This window comes from Plectropomus leopardus, chromosome 12, assembly GCF_008729295.1.
Source record: "Plectropomus leopardus isolate mb chromosome 12, YSFRI_Pleo_2.0, whole genome shotgun sequence".
In the NCBI taxonomy this organism is placed as follows: domain Eukaryota; kingdom Metazoa; phylum Chordata; class Actinopteri; order Perciformes; family Serranidae; genus Plectropomus; species Plectropomus leopardus.
This window is the reverse complement of record NC_056474.1, coordinates 8,573,603-8,586,640: the sequence shown is the minus strand read 5'-3', so window position 1 is coordinate 8,586,640 and position 13,038 is coordinate 8,573,603. Positions and strand designations below refer to the sequence as shown.

Genomic DNA, 13,038 nt, shown 5'->3' with positions numbered 1-13,038 from the left:
ATAAGATTTGTTTATATTGTGCTCGAGGAACAACGTCTTTCTGTAGGCCGATGCAGAAGTTAGCGTCTTCCTGTTTTCCTCGTCAAAAAGTTTCTGGGATTTGTCTGTTTGATTTTGGATTATTGTAGAAAATAAGCTGTGGCAAATGTTCATAAAATTTACACGTTTGTTCAGAAATATAATCCTAATCTTAATAAAACCACTTTTTTTTCTAATTTTGGAAGCCTAAATGCATGGAAGCCTAAATGTGGGGATCCCACCACCATGTCAAAGATTTCACTGCTGTATGTGTCAAGAAATTAAAATAACTTGAAAATTAACCTCTTTCCTTCCTTTAAATTTCTCTTTTTCTTTGGCCTCATAAAAAATCAACATGTAAGTGTTAGAAGTGCCCAAAAGTAATTAACAGATTAATATTCTACATATTGATAGTTATTACTCATACTCTTAATTACTTTTCTTACTTACTCTGTAAGAAAAACTCTCATGAACTATGCTAAAACTTCATTAACAGAAATGCCAATAGACTTGTGTATTTAAGGGTTTTTTTTTTACAGTTAATGTCTCTAAAACCCCAAACATGTGTGATGAGTAATTTTCTGTTGCAAACTTTATGATAAATGTTAATAAACATACCAAGTATGAAGATGATAAAACAATGTTCAGTGTGTTTCTGAGCAGTTTGAGATGGCCTCTGACAATACATAAGGAAAATCATTAAAATAGAAACTCAATATACTGTAATTTTACATTTGACACTAACAACTGTAGAAAAACTGAACTATGCTAAAACTCCATTAACAGAAATGCCAATAGACTCATGCATTTAAGTATTTTTTTTTTACAGTTAGTGTCTCTAAAACCCATGGGTGATGAGAAATTTTCAGTTGCAAACTTTATTTTTTAACTTTTTTTTTTTTTATTAATGAATGAAAAGAGATCAGGAGTTAATTAGATCACCCGGAGAAAACCCGATCGAAGAGACGCAAATAATACAATTTTACAATATTATGTGGTAAGGGAGAAACTGGAGCACCCGGAGAAAACCCTATCAAGTTCAGACACGAACTAATGAGTTTGGGCTGAGCCCTGAGTGTCCTGAAACCCTAAGAATCGAGTAATTCTCAGGCATATACCCGACCTGCGTTGGGCTGCGGTGACTGGCTGCACAGGGTCGCTGCTGCAGGTGGCGATTGGCTGCACAGAGTTGCTGCTGCAGGCGGCGACTGGCTGAACAGAGCTGCTGCAGCTTGCGACTGGCTGCGCAGCGCTGTGGCAGCTGGCGACTGGCTGCACAGAGCTGCTGCAACTGGCGACTGCCTGCACAGGGCTGCTGCAGCTTGTGACTGGCTGTGCAGCACTGTGGCAGCTGGCGACTGGCTGCACAGGGCTGCTGCAGCTGGCGACTGGCTGCACAGCACTGCTGCAGCTGGCCACTGGTAACATGTCATCTTGCACAAGCGACCCCTGGGTTGAGCAAGCTGAGAATTCCTGCTGTAGGGTCTCATGTTCAGTGGTGTTTTTGCTCCTCTTTGTTATCATCGCCTTATATTTTGCCTCCAGAACTCTTTCTTTGTCCGCTGTCTTCCGCAGCTTCTGGAGTTCTTTGCGGAGGGCGTTGTTCTGGCGTTTCAAGGAGCTCTTTTCCACCTTCAGGAAGTCATACTTGTTGGCAAGAGCTACCTCTCCTTGGAGGCTGCTGCGGAGCTCCTGAACCTCAAGCTGCACATTGCTGTTGCTTTGACTCAGGGCTTCGATTTCACACTTGATCGAGTTGTGTTTTTGCTCCGCAGCTGCTTCTTTGGAGTGCTGTTTCTGCAGCTTCTTAAGTCGTTTTTGCAGAGTGACATTTTCCTTTGTCAAGACTTTTCTCTCTGCCTCTGTGATGTTACATGTTGCCTTGAGATCACCCAGAAATTTCAGGTTATCCTTGAGGACCTGAATTTCTGTTGATGCAGTCTTGTTCTGTTCCTTCAGGTCTGTATTTTTTCATATTGTCATGTTTGGTCTTCCAGTCTGGCTCATTTTCAAGCTTGCTACAGGATTTCCTGTTTCAAATTGACGTTTTTTTGTTTGAAAACGTCAATTTTGTCCTGTGTTGACTTGTATTCGTCTTGATAGGTCTTTAGCTCGTCTGATTTGTTCTTGATGCCCTTAAGTTGTTGCTCCAGGGTGTCCTTTTCCCTCTCCCTCCCTCACCCTCTCGAGTTTCCTAAGATGTGTTGTCTTTGCCTTACTCTTTTTCTTTTCAGCCTCATATTCTTCACACAGACTGTCAAAGGGGCTCAGCTTTGTCTGGAGATCTTGAACAGTTTGCTCAAGAGTCTCACAACGAAAGTCAAGCGCCTCATTGGACTCCTTGATGCTCTTGTAATTATTGTAGATGGTGCTCTGCTGGTGCACCTTGCCAGTGAGCATCCTGACCCGTTTTTGCAGGGAGACGCAGAGCTTCCTTGCAGACTTTTCATCTGCTTGGATTTCTTCAAAAGTCTCCTCGGAGACCTCACAGTTTTTCAGCTGTCTTTTGATGGTATGAATTTCCTGGTGCAGGGTCTTGAGCTGTTGAGTGATGGCCCACAGGTTCACAGTCATGGCGTTGAAGTTACCTTCCCCATGTGTCTGCTCCTGGAGGAGGTCCATATCAAAGCTCTCCTCGCTGGAGTCCAGCAGAGGCTTGGTGTTTTTCCTAGGACTCGTTTTCTGCTCTATTAAGGCTGGAAAGTTGAAAACACTTCTCTTTGTCCACAGAAATACAGTAACAAGCTGTATTGTCAGTGGAGATGTGATGCTAAAGAATGCTAACACTGTTGGTGAGAGAATGTGTCTCTGGTAAGGCAGCTGACAGGTGAATGAGACTGTGTCTGTGTGTGCCAGTAAGGTAAAGTTTTATATGGAATGTTGGCGAACTAACAAAGCGCAGTGTTACTCACAGTGATGTTACAGTGACATCACAGTGATGTTACAGTGACATCACAGTGATGTTACAGTGACATCAACATTCTAAAGCAAGTGTAACAAAGACACATTCTAGAACACTGTGATGTCACGTAACACTGTGCTTTGTTAGGTCACCAACATTGCATATAAAACCTTACCTTACTGACACACACAGACACAGTCTCACTCACCTGTTCGCTGCCTTACTGGAGACACATCTTCTCACCAACAGTGTTAATTTCACTGCGCTGCATTCTTTACCATCACATCCCCACTGACAATACAGCTTGTTACTGTATTTCTGTGGAAAAACATAGAAGTAGTTTCAACTTTCCAGCCTTAATAGAACAGAAAATGAGTCGTAGGAAAAAGACCAAGCCTCTGCTGGAGTCCACTGAGGAGAGCATCGATATGGAACTCCACCAGGAGCAGGCAGAGGGGGGCGATGACTTCAACGCCATGACTGTGAACCTGCGGGCCGTCACTCAACAGCTTACGACCCTGCACCAGGAAATTCATACCATCAAAAGACAGCTGAAGAACTGTGAAGTGTCAGAGGAGACGTTTGAAGAAATCCAAGCAGATGAAAAATCTGCAAGGAAGCTCTGCGTCTCCCTGCAAAAACAGGTCAGGATGCTCACTGAAAAGGTGCACCAGCAGAACACCATCTACAATAATTACAAGAGCATCCAGGAGTCGAATGAAGCGCTGGACCTTCGTCGTGCGACTCTTGCACAAACTGTTCAGGATCTCCAGACAAAGCTGACCCCCTTTGACAATCTGCGTGAAGAATACGAGGCCGAAAAGAAAAAGAGTAAGGCAAAAAAGACAGATCTTCAGCAGCTTGAGAAGGAAAAGGTTGCCCTGGAGCAAAAACTTGAGGGCATCAAGAAAACATCCGAGGAGCTGAGGACCTATCAGGACGAATGCAAGACAGCACAGGACAAAATTGATGTTTTAAAACAACAAAATGTCAATTTGAATCAGGAAATCTGGGATGCCACCACAGAGCTCCAGATGAGAGAGGATTGTAAGAACAAACTCAGCCAACTGGAAGCTGAGTTGCCAGTCCTGCTGGAAGAAGACCGAATCCTGAAGACGACCCAGTCTGAGCTCAGCAGCAAACTTGAAAATGAGCCAGACTGGAAGACCAAACATGACGATATGAAAAAATACATCGAAGACCTGAAGGAACGGAACACGACCACATCCGCAGAAATCCAGGTCCTCAAGGACAACCTGAAATTTCTGGATGATCTCAAGGCCACTTCTGAGAACATGGAGGCAGAGAAAATTGTCCTGACTAAGGAAAATGAAACTCTGCAAAAACAACTTCAGGAGCTGCAGCAAGAGCACTCCAAAGAAGCAGCTGTGGAGCAAAGACACAACTCGATCAAGTCTGAGATCGAAGCCCTGAGCCAAAGAAACACCGCTGTGCAGCTTGAGGTTCAGGAGCTCCGCAGCAGCCTCAAAGGAGAAGTAGCTCTGGCCAACGAGTATGACTTCCTGAAGGTGGAAAAGAGCTCCTTGAAACGCCAGAATAACGCCCTCCGCAAAGAACTCCAGAAGCTCCGGAAGACAGCTGTCAAAGAAAGAGCTCTGGAGGAAAAACGTAAGGCGATGATGGCAAAGCGGGACAAAAACATCACCAAACATGAGGCCCTACAGCAGGAATTCTCTGCTTGCTCGGCCCAGGGGTCAGTCGCCAGCTGCAGCAACTCTGTGCAGCCAGTCGCAAGCTGCAGCAGCGCTGTGGAGCCAGTTGCCAGTTGCAGCAGTGCAGTGCAGCCAGTTGCCAGTTGCAGCAGCCCTGGGCAGCCAGTCGCTGCAGCCCCACGCAGGTCGGGTATACGCCTGAGAATTGCTCGATTCTTAGGGTTTCAGGACAGTCAAACTCATTAGTATGTGTCTTAATTTGTTAGGGTTTTCTCCGGGTGCTCCGGTTTCTCCCTAACAAACATTGTAAAATTGTATTATTTGTGTGTGTTTGATTGGGTTTTCTCCGGGTGCTCCGGTTTCTTCCTAACCAAACAAACATTGTAAAATTGTATTATTTGTGTGTGTTCGATCGGGTTTTCTCCGGGTGATCCGGTTAACTCCCGATCTCTTTTCATTCATTAAAAAATAAAAAAGTGTGATACTAAAAATTTCTCATCACCCATGGCTTTTAGAGACACTAACTGTAAAAAAAAAAAACACTTAAATACACGAGTCTATTGGCATTTCTGTTAATGGAGTTTTAGCATAGTTCATGAGAGTTTTTCTTACAGGGTAAGTAAGAAAAGTAATTAAGAGTATGAGTAATAACTATCAGTATGTAGAATATTAATCTGTGAATTACTTTTGGGCACTTGGAACACTTACATGTTGATTTTTTATGAGACCAAAGAAAAAGAAGCATTTAAAGCAAGGAAAGAGGTTAATTTTTGTTATTTTAATTTCTTGACACATACAGCAGTGAATGTTTGACACTGCCAGCATTTGAATATGTACAACAAAACTATGTTTATAAAGAGTGATGCAGCAGGGGCAAATCTGATATTTCTCAAATCCTATATTTTTATAAGGATACTTAATTATGCATTTGTCCCTGTCCATTACAATGGATGAATAAACTAAATGCAGAAACTCCTTAAAAATAATAAACGGTCAGCTGGTTAAGTCAATCATTAATTGTGTAAAGGTACAAAACAAAAGATATACAAGAAAAAAAATGCTAATAATAATTATTAATAATATTTTTTATTATTATACTTTTTTATATTTCACTTTTTTAAAATCGCAAAGTGATTTGTAAATTCAAAACTGCTAGATGATGAAATAAATAAAAACTGTTTAAAGGTTATGAAACATAGGAGAAAAGGAGATACAACTGAGAATAAATACATTAAACAATCAGTAATACACAACTTAAGAGAATGTCTTTGTATATATATATAGGTGTTAAGCAGCAAGTGACAGATTGAATTAAATTAAGGCCACAAACCCTGTGAAAGCACTCTTATAAATTGATGAAGTCATATTACCCCCAATGTTCAAAAATCCTCAAAATCTCAAATCAAACAAACTCCAGACTTCCACCTTGGAAACCGCTGTTTGTTTCTGCTATGACAACAAAAATCAATCGATTTAAATAACAACGTAGTCTGATAGAAGGCCTATGTGAAGCTTGCTCCACTAGGGGTTGCAGCATTATACTGGTTGTAAATTACATCGCGATTTTGAAATTACAAAATTGGGGGAAAGCAACTGAATGGACAATCTCACCTTTATTTTAGTTATTTTTAAAAGAAAGACTTTTTACACATAATTCCATTTTTTTAGAAATACTAGGAGTGGTGGATGGATCCAACAAACCCCAGACTTTCATGCTGGAGTGCAGTGTTTGCTTCTCGAATTAATGTATTTTTTTTCCTATCTGTGGGATCAAACATTGGTTACTGATTGAGGATGTGTGAGCATATATTTCATTCTAGAGAGGAGGATTTATTAACTTTTACTCAACCCTAAATATTTTTGCAGTTTATATGTTAAAATTTGCTTGTTTGAATCAAGTTTAGGCTTCATTCCCCTTTTGGTTCCACTTTCCCCCATGCAGTGGTTGAGTCCGATTAGGGTGGGGCCAGGAAAGGTTGTGTAAAGCCACTTTTCAGTTGTTTCTCATCTCAGTTAATTTTTGTTAATTTTCATGGTACTTAAGTTCTTCTCTGTTTCAACAGTGATTTTGGTTAATAAAACCACTGGATTTTTTCTGCAAAGACTTCTGGTGCGTACACCAGTCTTAAATGCAAAATCCATTTTACTTAATTACAGAAACAGCCACACACAAATCCCACATTTATGTAAAATTAATGTCTGTAATCCTACACTTACCATGTGCCACCTTCTCCTGATCCTAACCATCCGTGCCCAATTTTTCTAAATTCTAACTATCCCATTCAGCATGTACTTTTGTTGAGGTCCCAGCATTAGTTTCCATGTGCTTGTGCTGTCTGAATATAACAACTTGCAGTAAAAAGGTAATGTTTGGCTGTAAATGAACTACACTATGTTTGAATGACTTACTATCTCTACCACAGCAAAGCTGTAAAGTCATATTCGGCATGATGACATTTCTGGGGCACTCTGTAGAGGCCACTCTGTAACCTAACTTTGACTTTTTACCTCTGGCAATAAATCTAAAATCCAGCTAACTTCTCGGTTGGCCTACAAAATAAAGCTCATCCCTAGACCATTTTTTTGCTGCTTCACAATTGCTCATTTTATTTAATTTCTTTTATTTATAAAAATAACACACGTCAATCAACGTTTCTGTAAATGTGCCAGTGTTAGCCATCAGGCTAATTTTCAACTGTAGTCCTTTGGCAAGATGTTTTGAAACCTATAAAATGATAAAATTCACATAACAACGGCAGCAGGACACCGTAAAGACCACTCATAATCTGTGCCCTCATGTTTCATTCAAGCTCTCTGTGTGCACAGTGTTGATATTCTGAATATACTGTACATCTTTTCATTGTCCTCATGCATGACAGTGTTTCTCAATGGGATTTCCATTTCCATCCTCTCTCCCAGACTGTCGGCAAGCCAAGCAATTTGTGGTGAGAATCTGCAAGCTTTAAATGCCACATCAGCTCTAAGACCAAATCCACCTCCTCCTCGGTGCCACAGTACACCCAAGCCACCACCCGGCGCTCCTCCTAACAAGACCTCTTCATCAGTGAAACTCATTAATAGTTCTGCACTGTCTAATACTCATGGGCAGCACAGAAGCGCATCCACTGGACCTAGGAAAACACAAACACCTTTCTGCAACAGGATTGCCACTCCTGTGCATGTGAACAGCCACTTCACCATTTCACTCTCACAGTCTTGCAGTGACCCGATGATAGTTAAAACTGTACATGACCACAGTCATTCTCCAGAGCAAGATGGTAGTGGTCTCCACCACAGGACCCTGACTTCTAGTCCTACTTTTGAAATAAAATCTCAGAGAAACTCTCCCATTCAGGACACCCACCTGTCATCCCATCGCTGTATTCACAGCCTGAGCAGAAATTGTGATTTGTCACCACAAACAGAAAGAAAACCTCCTCACTGTGGTGCAGGCAGTTACAATAGTACTGAGCATTCTGTGTCAACGACGGGGAAATCAAAGACACAAAATGGGCAACAGAATAGCACCTGCGAAGGTAGTTTAGTATCAACAACAGCACAGACAGATAATGACAGGCGGAAGAGTTCTTCTGAGAGTTTTTATTCTCCGGTTGGCTTTAGGAAGAGCAACAATGGAACCGACAGAACTGGTCATCTTGAAAAGGAGCAGCAAAGCCATCCAGCGTCATTACGGACTCAAGGACAATTATTTACTTCCCCCAAAAGACCACTTGAGAGCACCACAAGTCAGCTGAAAGGTGTCCAAGAGACAAAGACAGAGCTGGAGTTTATTAACAGGTTTTACCAACCAGTCCCTCCTGCAAGGGTGTCAACATGAGGTCGGCCTCTGACCAGACATAAGTTAGTCTGATAGGTCTGTTGAAGTAAAAATGTAAGGAAGGTTAACTAAATTATTGAACATACTGTGTCCTCTGGAGATGTCTTCCTTTTTACATAGTGACAAAACATCACAGAATCACTATTATATTTTGGAACATGATTAGTGCATACATTTTTTTTCCTCTGGATTAATTTCACAGCAGTGTGATCCATGCAGGTTTGTCTTTTTCATGTTCAAGCTAACAGCCCTGCTTTCATTGAAAAAACACAACTAACACTCTACAAACCACAAAGTAGATGCGTAATAATAACTAAGATGTGTTTTAACTGAACACTTGGAAATGACCGTATAGCTCTCTGTGGTTCTCAAAGGTATAAATAATAACATAAATCATGTTTTGATGCAATTCAGCTGCTTTAGTTGAGTTAATGATATAACACCTGTGCTTTTCTACTATGACAATTCTGCTTTTAAACTAGAATTCCCACCTTGTTGCTGTTTGCTCTGCATACCAGTCAAGTTTTACTTACACTTTACAGCAGAGTCCAGTCCAGCAGAGGCTTGGTGTTTTTCCTAGGACTCGTTTTCTGCTCTATTAAGGCTGGAAAGTTGTGATGTCACTGTAACATCACTGTGATGTCACTGTGATGTCACTGTAACATCACTGTGATGTCACAGTGACATCACAGTGATGTTACAGTGACATCACAGTGATGTTACAGTGACATCAACATTCTAAAGCAAGTGTAACAAAGACACATTCTAGAACACTGTGATGTCACGTAACACTGTGCTTTGTTAGGTCACCAACATTGCATATAAAACCTTACCTTACTGACACACACAGACACAGTCTCACTCACCTGTTCGCTGCCTTACTGGAGACACATCTTCTCACCAACAGTGTTAATCGTATTTCACTGCGCTGCATTCTTTACCATCACATCCCCACTGACAATACAGCTTGTTACTGTATTTCTGTGGAAAAACAGAGAAGTAGTTTCAACTTTCCAGCCTTAATAGAACAGAAAATGAGTCGTAGGAAAAAGACCAAGCCTCTGCTGGAGTCCACTGAGGAGAGCATCGATATGGACCTCCACCAGGAGCAGGCAGAGGGGGGCGATGACTTCAACGCCATGACTGTGAACCTGCGGGCCGTCACTCAACAGCTTACGACCCTGCACCAGGAAATTCATACCATCAAAAGACAGCTGAAGAACTGTGAAGTGTCAGAGGAGACGTTTGAAGAAATCCAAGCAGATGAAAAATCTGCAAGGAAGCTCTGCGTCTCCCTGCAAAAAAACGGTCAGGATGCTCACTGAAAAGGTGCACCAGCAGAACACCATCTACAATAATTACAAGAGCATCCAGGAGTCGAATGAAGCGCTGGACCTTCGTCGTGCGACTCTTGCACAAACTGTTCAGGATCTCCAGACAAAGCTGACCCCCTTTGACAATCTGCGTGAAGAATACGAGGCCGAAAAGAAAAAGAGTAAGGCAAAAAAGACAGATCTTCAGCAGCTTGAGAAGGAAAAGGTTGCCCTGGAGCAAAAACTTGAGGGCATCAAGAAAACATCCGAGGAGCTGAGGACCTATCAGGACGAATGCAAGACAGCACAGGACAAAATTGATGTTTTAAAACAACAAAATGTCAATTTGAATCAGGAAATCCGGGATGCCACCACAGAGCTCCAGATGAGAGAGGATTGTAAGAGCAAACTCAGCCAACTGGAAGCTGAGTTGCCAGTCCTGCTGGAAGAAGACCGAATCCTGAAGACGACCCAGTCTGAGCTCAGCAGCAAACTTGAAAATGAGCCAGACTGGAAGACCAAACATGACGATATGAAAAAATACATCGAAGACCTGAAGGAACGGAACACGACCACATCCGCAGAAATCCAGGTCCTCAAGGACAACCTGAAATTTCTGGGTGATCTCAAGGCCACTTCTGAGAACATGGAGGCAGAGAAAATTGTCCTGACTAAGGAAAATGAAACTCTGCAAAAACAACTTCAGGAGCTGCAACAAGAGCACTCCAAAGAAGCAGCTGTGGAGCAAAGACACAACTCGATCAAGTCTGAGATCGAAGCCCTGAGCCAAAGAAACACCGCTGTGCAGCTTGAGGTTCAGGAGCTCCGCAGCAGCCTCAAAGGAGAAGTAGCTCTGGCCAACGAGTATGACTTCCTGAAGGTGGAAAAGAGCTCCTTGAAACGCCAGAATAACGCCCTCCGCAAAGAACTCCAGAAGCTCCGGAAGACAGCTGTCAAAGAAAGAGCTCTGGAGGAAAAACGTAAGGCGATGATGGCAAAGCGGGACAAAAACATCACCAAACATGAGGCCCTACAGCAGGAATTCTCTGCTTGCTCGGCCCAGGGGTCAGTCGCCAGCTGCAGCAACTCTGTGCAGCCAGTTGCAAGCTGCAGCAGCGCTGTGGAGCCAGTTGCCAGTTGCAGCAGCCCTGGGCAGCCAGTCGCTGCAGCCCCACGCAGGTCGGGTATACGCCTGAGAATTGCTCGATTCTTAGGGTTTCAGGACAGTCAAACTCATTAGTATGTGTCTTAATTTGTTAGGGTTTTCTCCGGGTGCTCCGGTTTCTCCCTAACAAACATTGTAAAATTGTATTATTTGTGTGTGTTTGATTGGGTTTTTCTCCCAAACAAACATTGGTGTGCTCCGGTTTCTTTCTTCCTAACCAAACAAACATTGTAAAATTGTATTATTTGTGTGTGTTCGATCGGGTTTTCTCCGGGTGATCCGGTTAACTCCCGATCTCTTTTCATTCATTAAAAAATAAAAAAGTGTGATACTAAAAATTTCTCATCACCCATGGCTTTTAGAGACACTAACTGTAAAAAAAAAAAAAAAAAAACACTTAAATACACGAGTCTATTGGCATTTCTGTTAATGGAGTTTTAACTTAGTTCATAAGAGTTTTTCTTACAGGGTAAGTAAGAAAAGTAATTAAGAGTATGAGTAATAACTATCAGTATGTAGAATATTAATCTGTGAATTACTTTTGGGCACTTGGAACACTTACATGTTGATTTTTTATGAGACCAAAGAAAAAGAAACATTTAAAGCAAGGAAAGAGGTTCATTTTTGAACCTTTCATACCAGTCAAGTTTTACTTACACTTTACAATCATATCTGTTCAAACATGGATGCGTTTACACACATCTCTCCCCCAGCAGCACAGAAGGTATAAACAATCAGCAGTTTTTAGGTGGACACCCAGGATAGTGTCCTCAATTTAGTATCTGACCAAATGTCTCCCCCTCTGTTCCTCAGTTATGACGTTGAGTAATGACCAAAGAAGTGTTTTTGCAGAACATTATGAAATCAAAGTGAAGTTTACCTATGACCTTTTGGATATAATATTAGTACTTCATCATTTTACCCTATTAGACGGTTTTGTGAGATCACAGTGATCTTGACCTCTTACCAACAAAATTCTAATTGGTTGAGTCCAAGTGAATGTTTGTGTAAAATTTAAAAAAAAATCCTCAAGCTGTTCTTGACATATCACATTCATGGACAGAAAGACAACCCAAAAAACACAATGCCAGCACTGAGGCATAAAAAGGCCTACATTACTGAAATAGTGGTATGACATGGAAGTAATACTAAATGTTACCATGGAGTTAATTACATGAAATTGAGAAGGATAAAGTAAAGTATCATTAGGATATTAAAAAAACAAACACCATTTGGTGTCCTTTATGAAAGAGCTACACCTTCAGCATTTTCACCTCTTCAACAACATGGTTACCTGGTGCTACACTGGAAGCCAGATGACGTCACCAGCACTAATAAAAGTCAGGGGGGAGTTTGTCCTGATGGTAATCTATCAGTGTGTGTACACCTAAGTCTAATCAGTCAGAGTAACACTTGTGTAATTGAACTGTAAGGGCTTAATTGACAGGAGTTTAGGTTTCTATTTATTTAATCTATATGATAAAACTGGAAAACGGTATTTTTCTGCATGGCCTTATTTGTTTAATCATCTGTCAGAAGTCTGAGGATTTATTTGTTCTGCAAAGGGACCCAAAAAATATACTGGCTGTATTGAAGCACCAAATCCTACGACGGAGGATTAGGGCCACATTAAGGAAAAAAAATATATATATATTTACGAGATTAAAGTCATTAGTTACGAGAAAAAACTCATTATTAACGAGAAAAAAAGTATTAACGAGAAAAAAAGTCATTATTAATGAGAAAAAAGTCATTATTTACGAGATTAAACTCATTATTAACGAGAAAAAACTCATTAACGAGAAAAAAAGTCATTATTAATGAGAAAAAAGTCATTATTTACGAGATTAATCTCATTATTAACGAGAAAAAAAGTCATTATTTATGAGAATAAAGTCATAATATTCAAACCTGCTGCTTTTGGAGACACTTGTTAACATGAGGGCTACGGAGGATTTGGTTTAGTTGTATTTTAGGATAGGTTTCACAAACAAGGAGATACTTAATCTTTTGGCACATCAGCATCACATTATCATAAGTATCAGGACTTTAAAAAGAATATGCAAGAAATTGCATCTTTTCCGGCGAAAGAACCAGTCGGATTTGGAGGATGTTGCTGCTTTTCTGGA

The 13,038-nt window shown here is 41.1% G+C and overlaps 1 protein-coding gene across 1 annotated transcript in view; it reads left to right on the top strand.

Moving 5' to 3' along the window:
- ccdc24 (coiled-coil domain containing 24) overlaps positions 1 to 8,630 on the top strand; it is a 32,996-nt gene extending 24,366 nt beyond the window's left edge. Inside the window, exon 9 of the mRNA XM_042498494.1 lies at positions 7,513 to 8,630. Within this exon, the coding sequence (XP_042354428.1) occupies positions 7,513 to 8,431 (919 nt within the window). The 3' untranslated portion in view covers positions 8,432 to 8,630. The remainder of the gene's footprint in view (positions 1 to 7,512) is intronic.
- Positions 8,631 to 13,038: the final 4,408 nt, after the last annotated feature.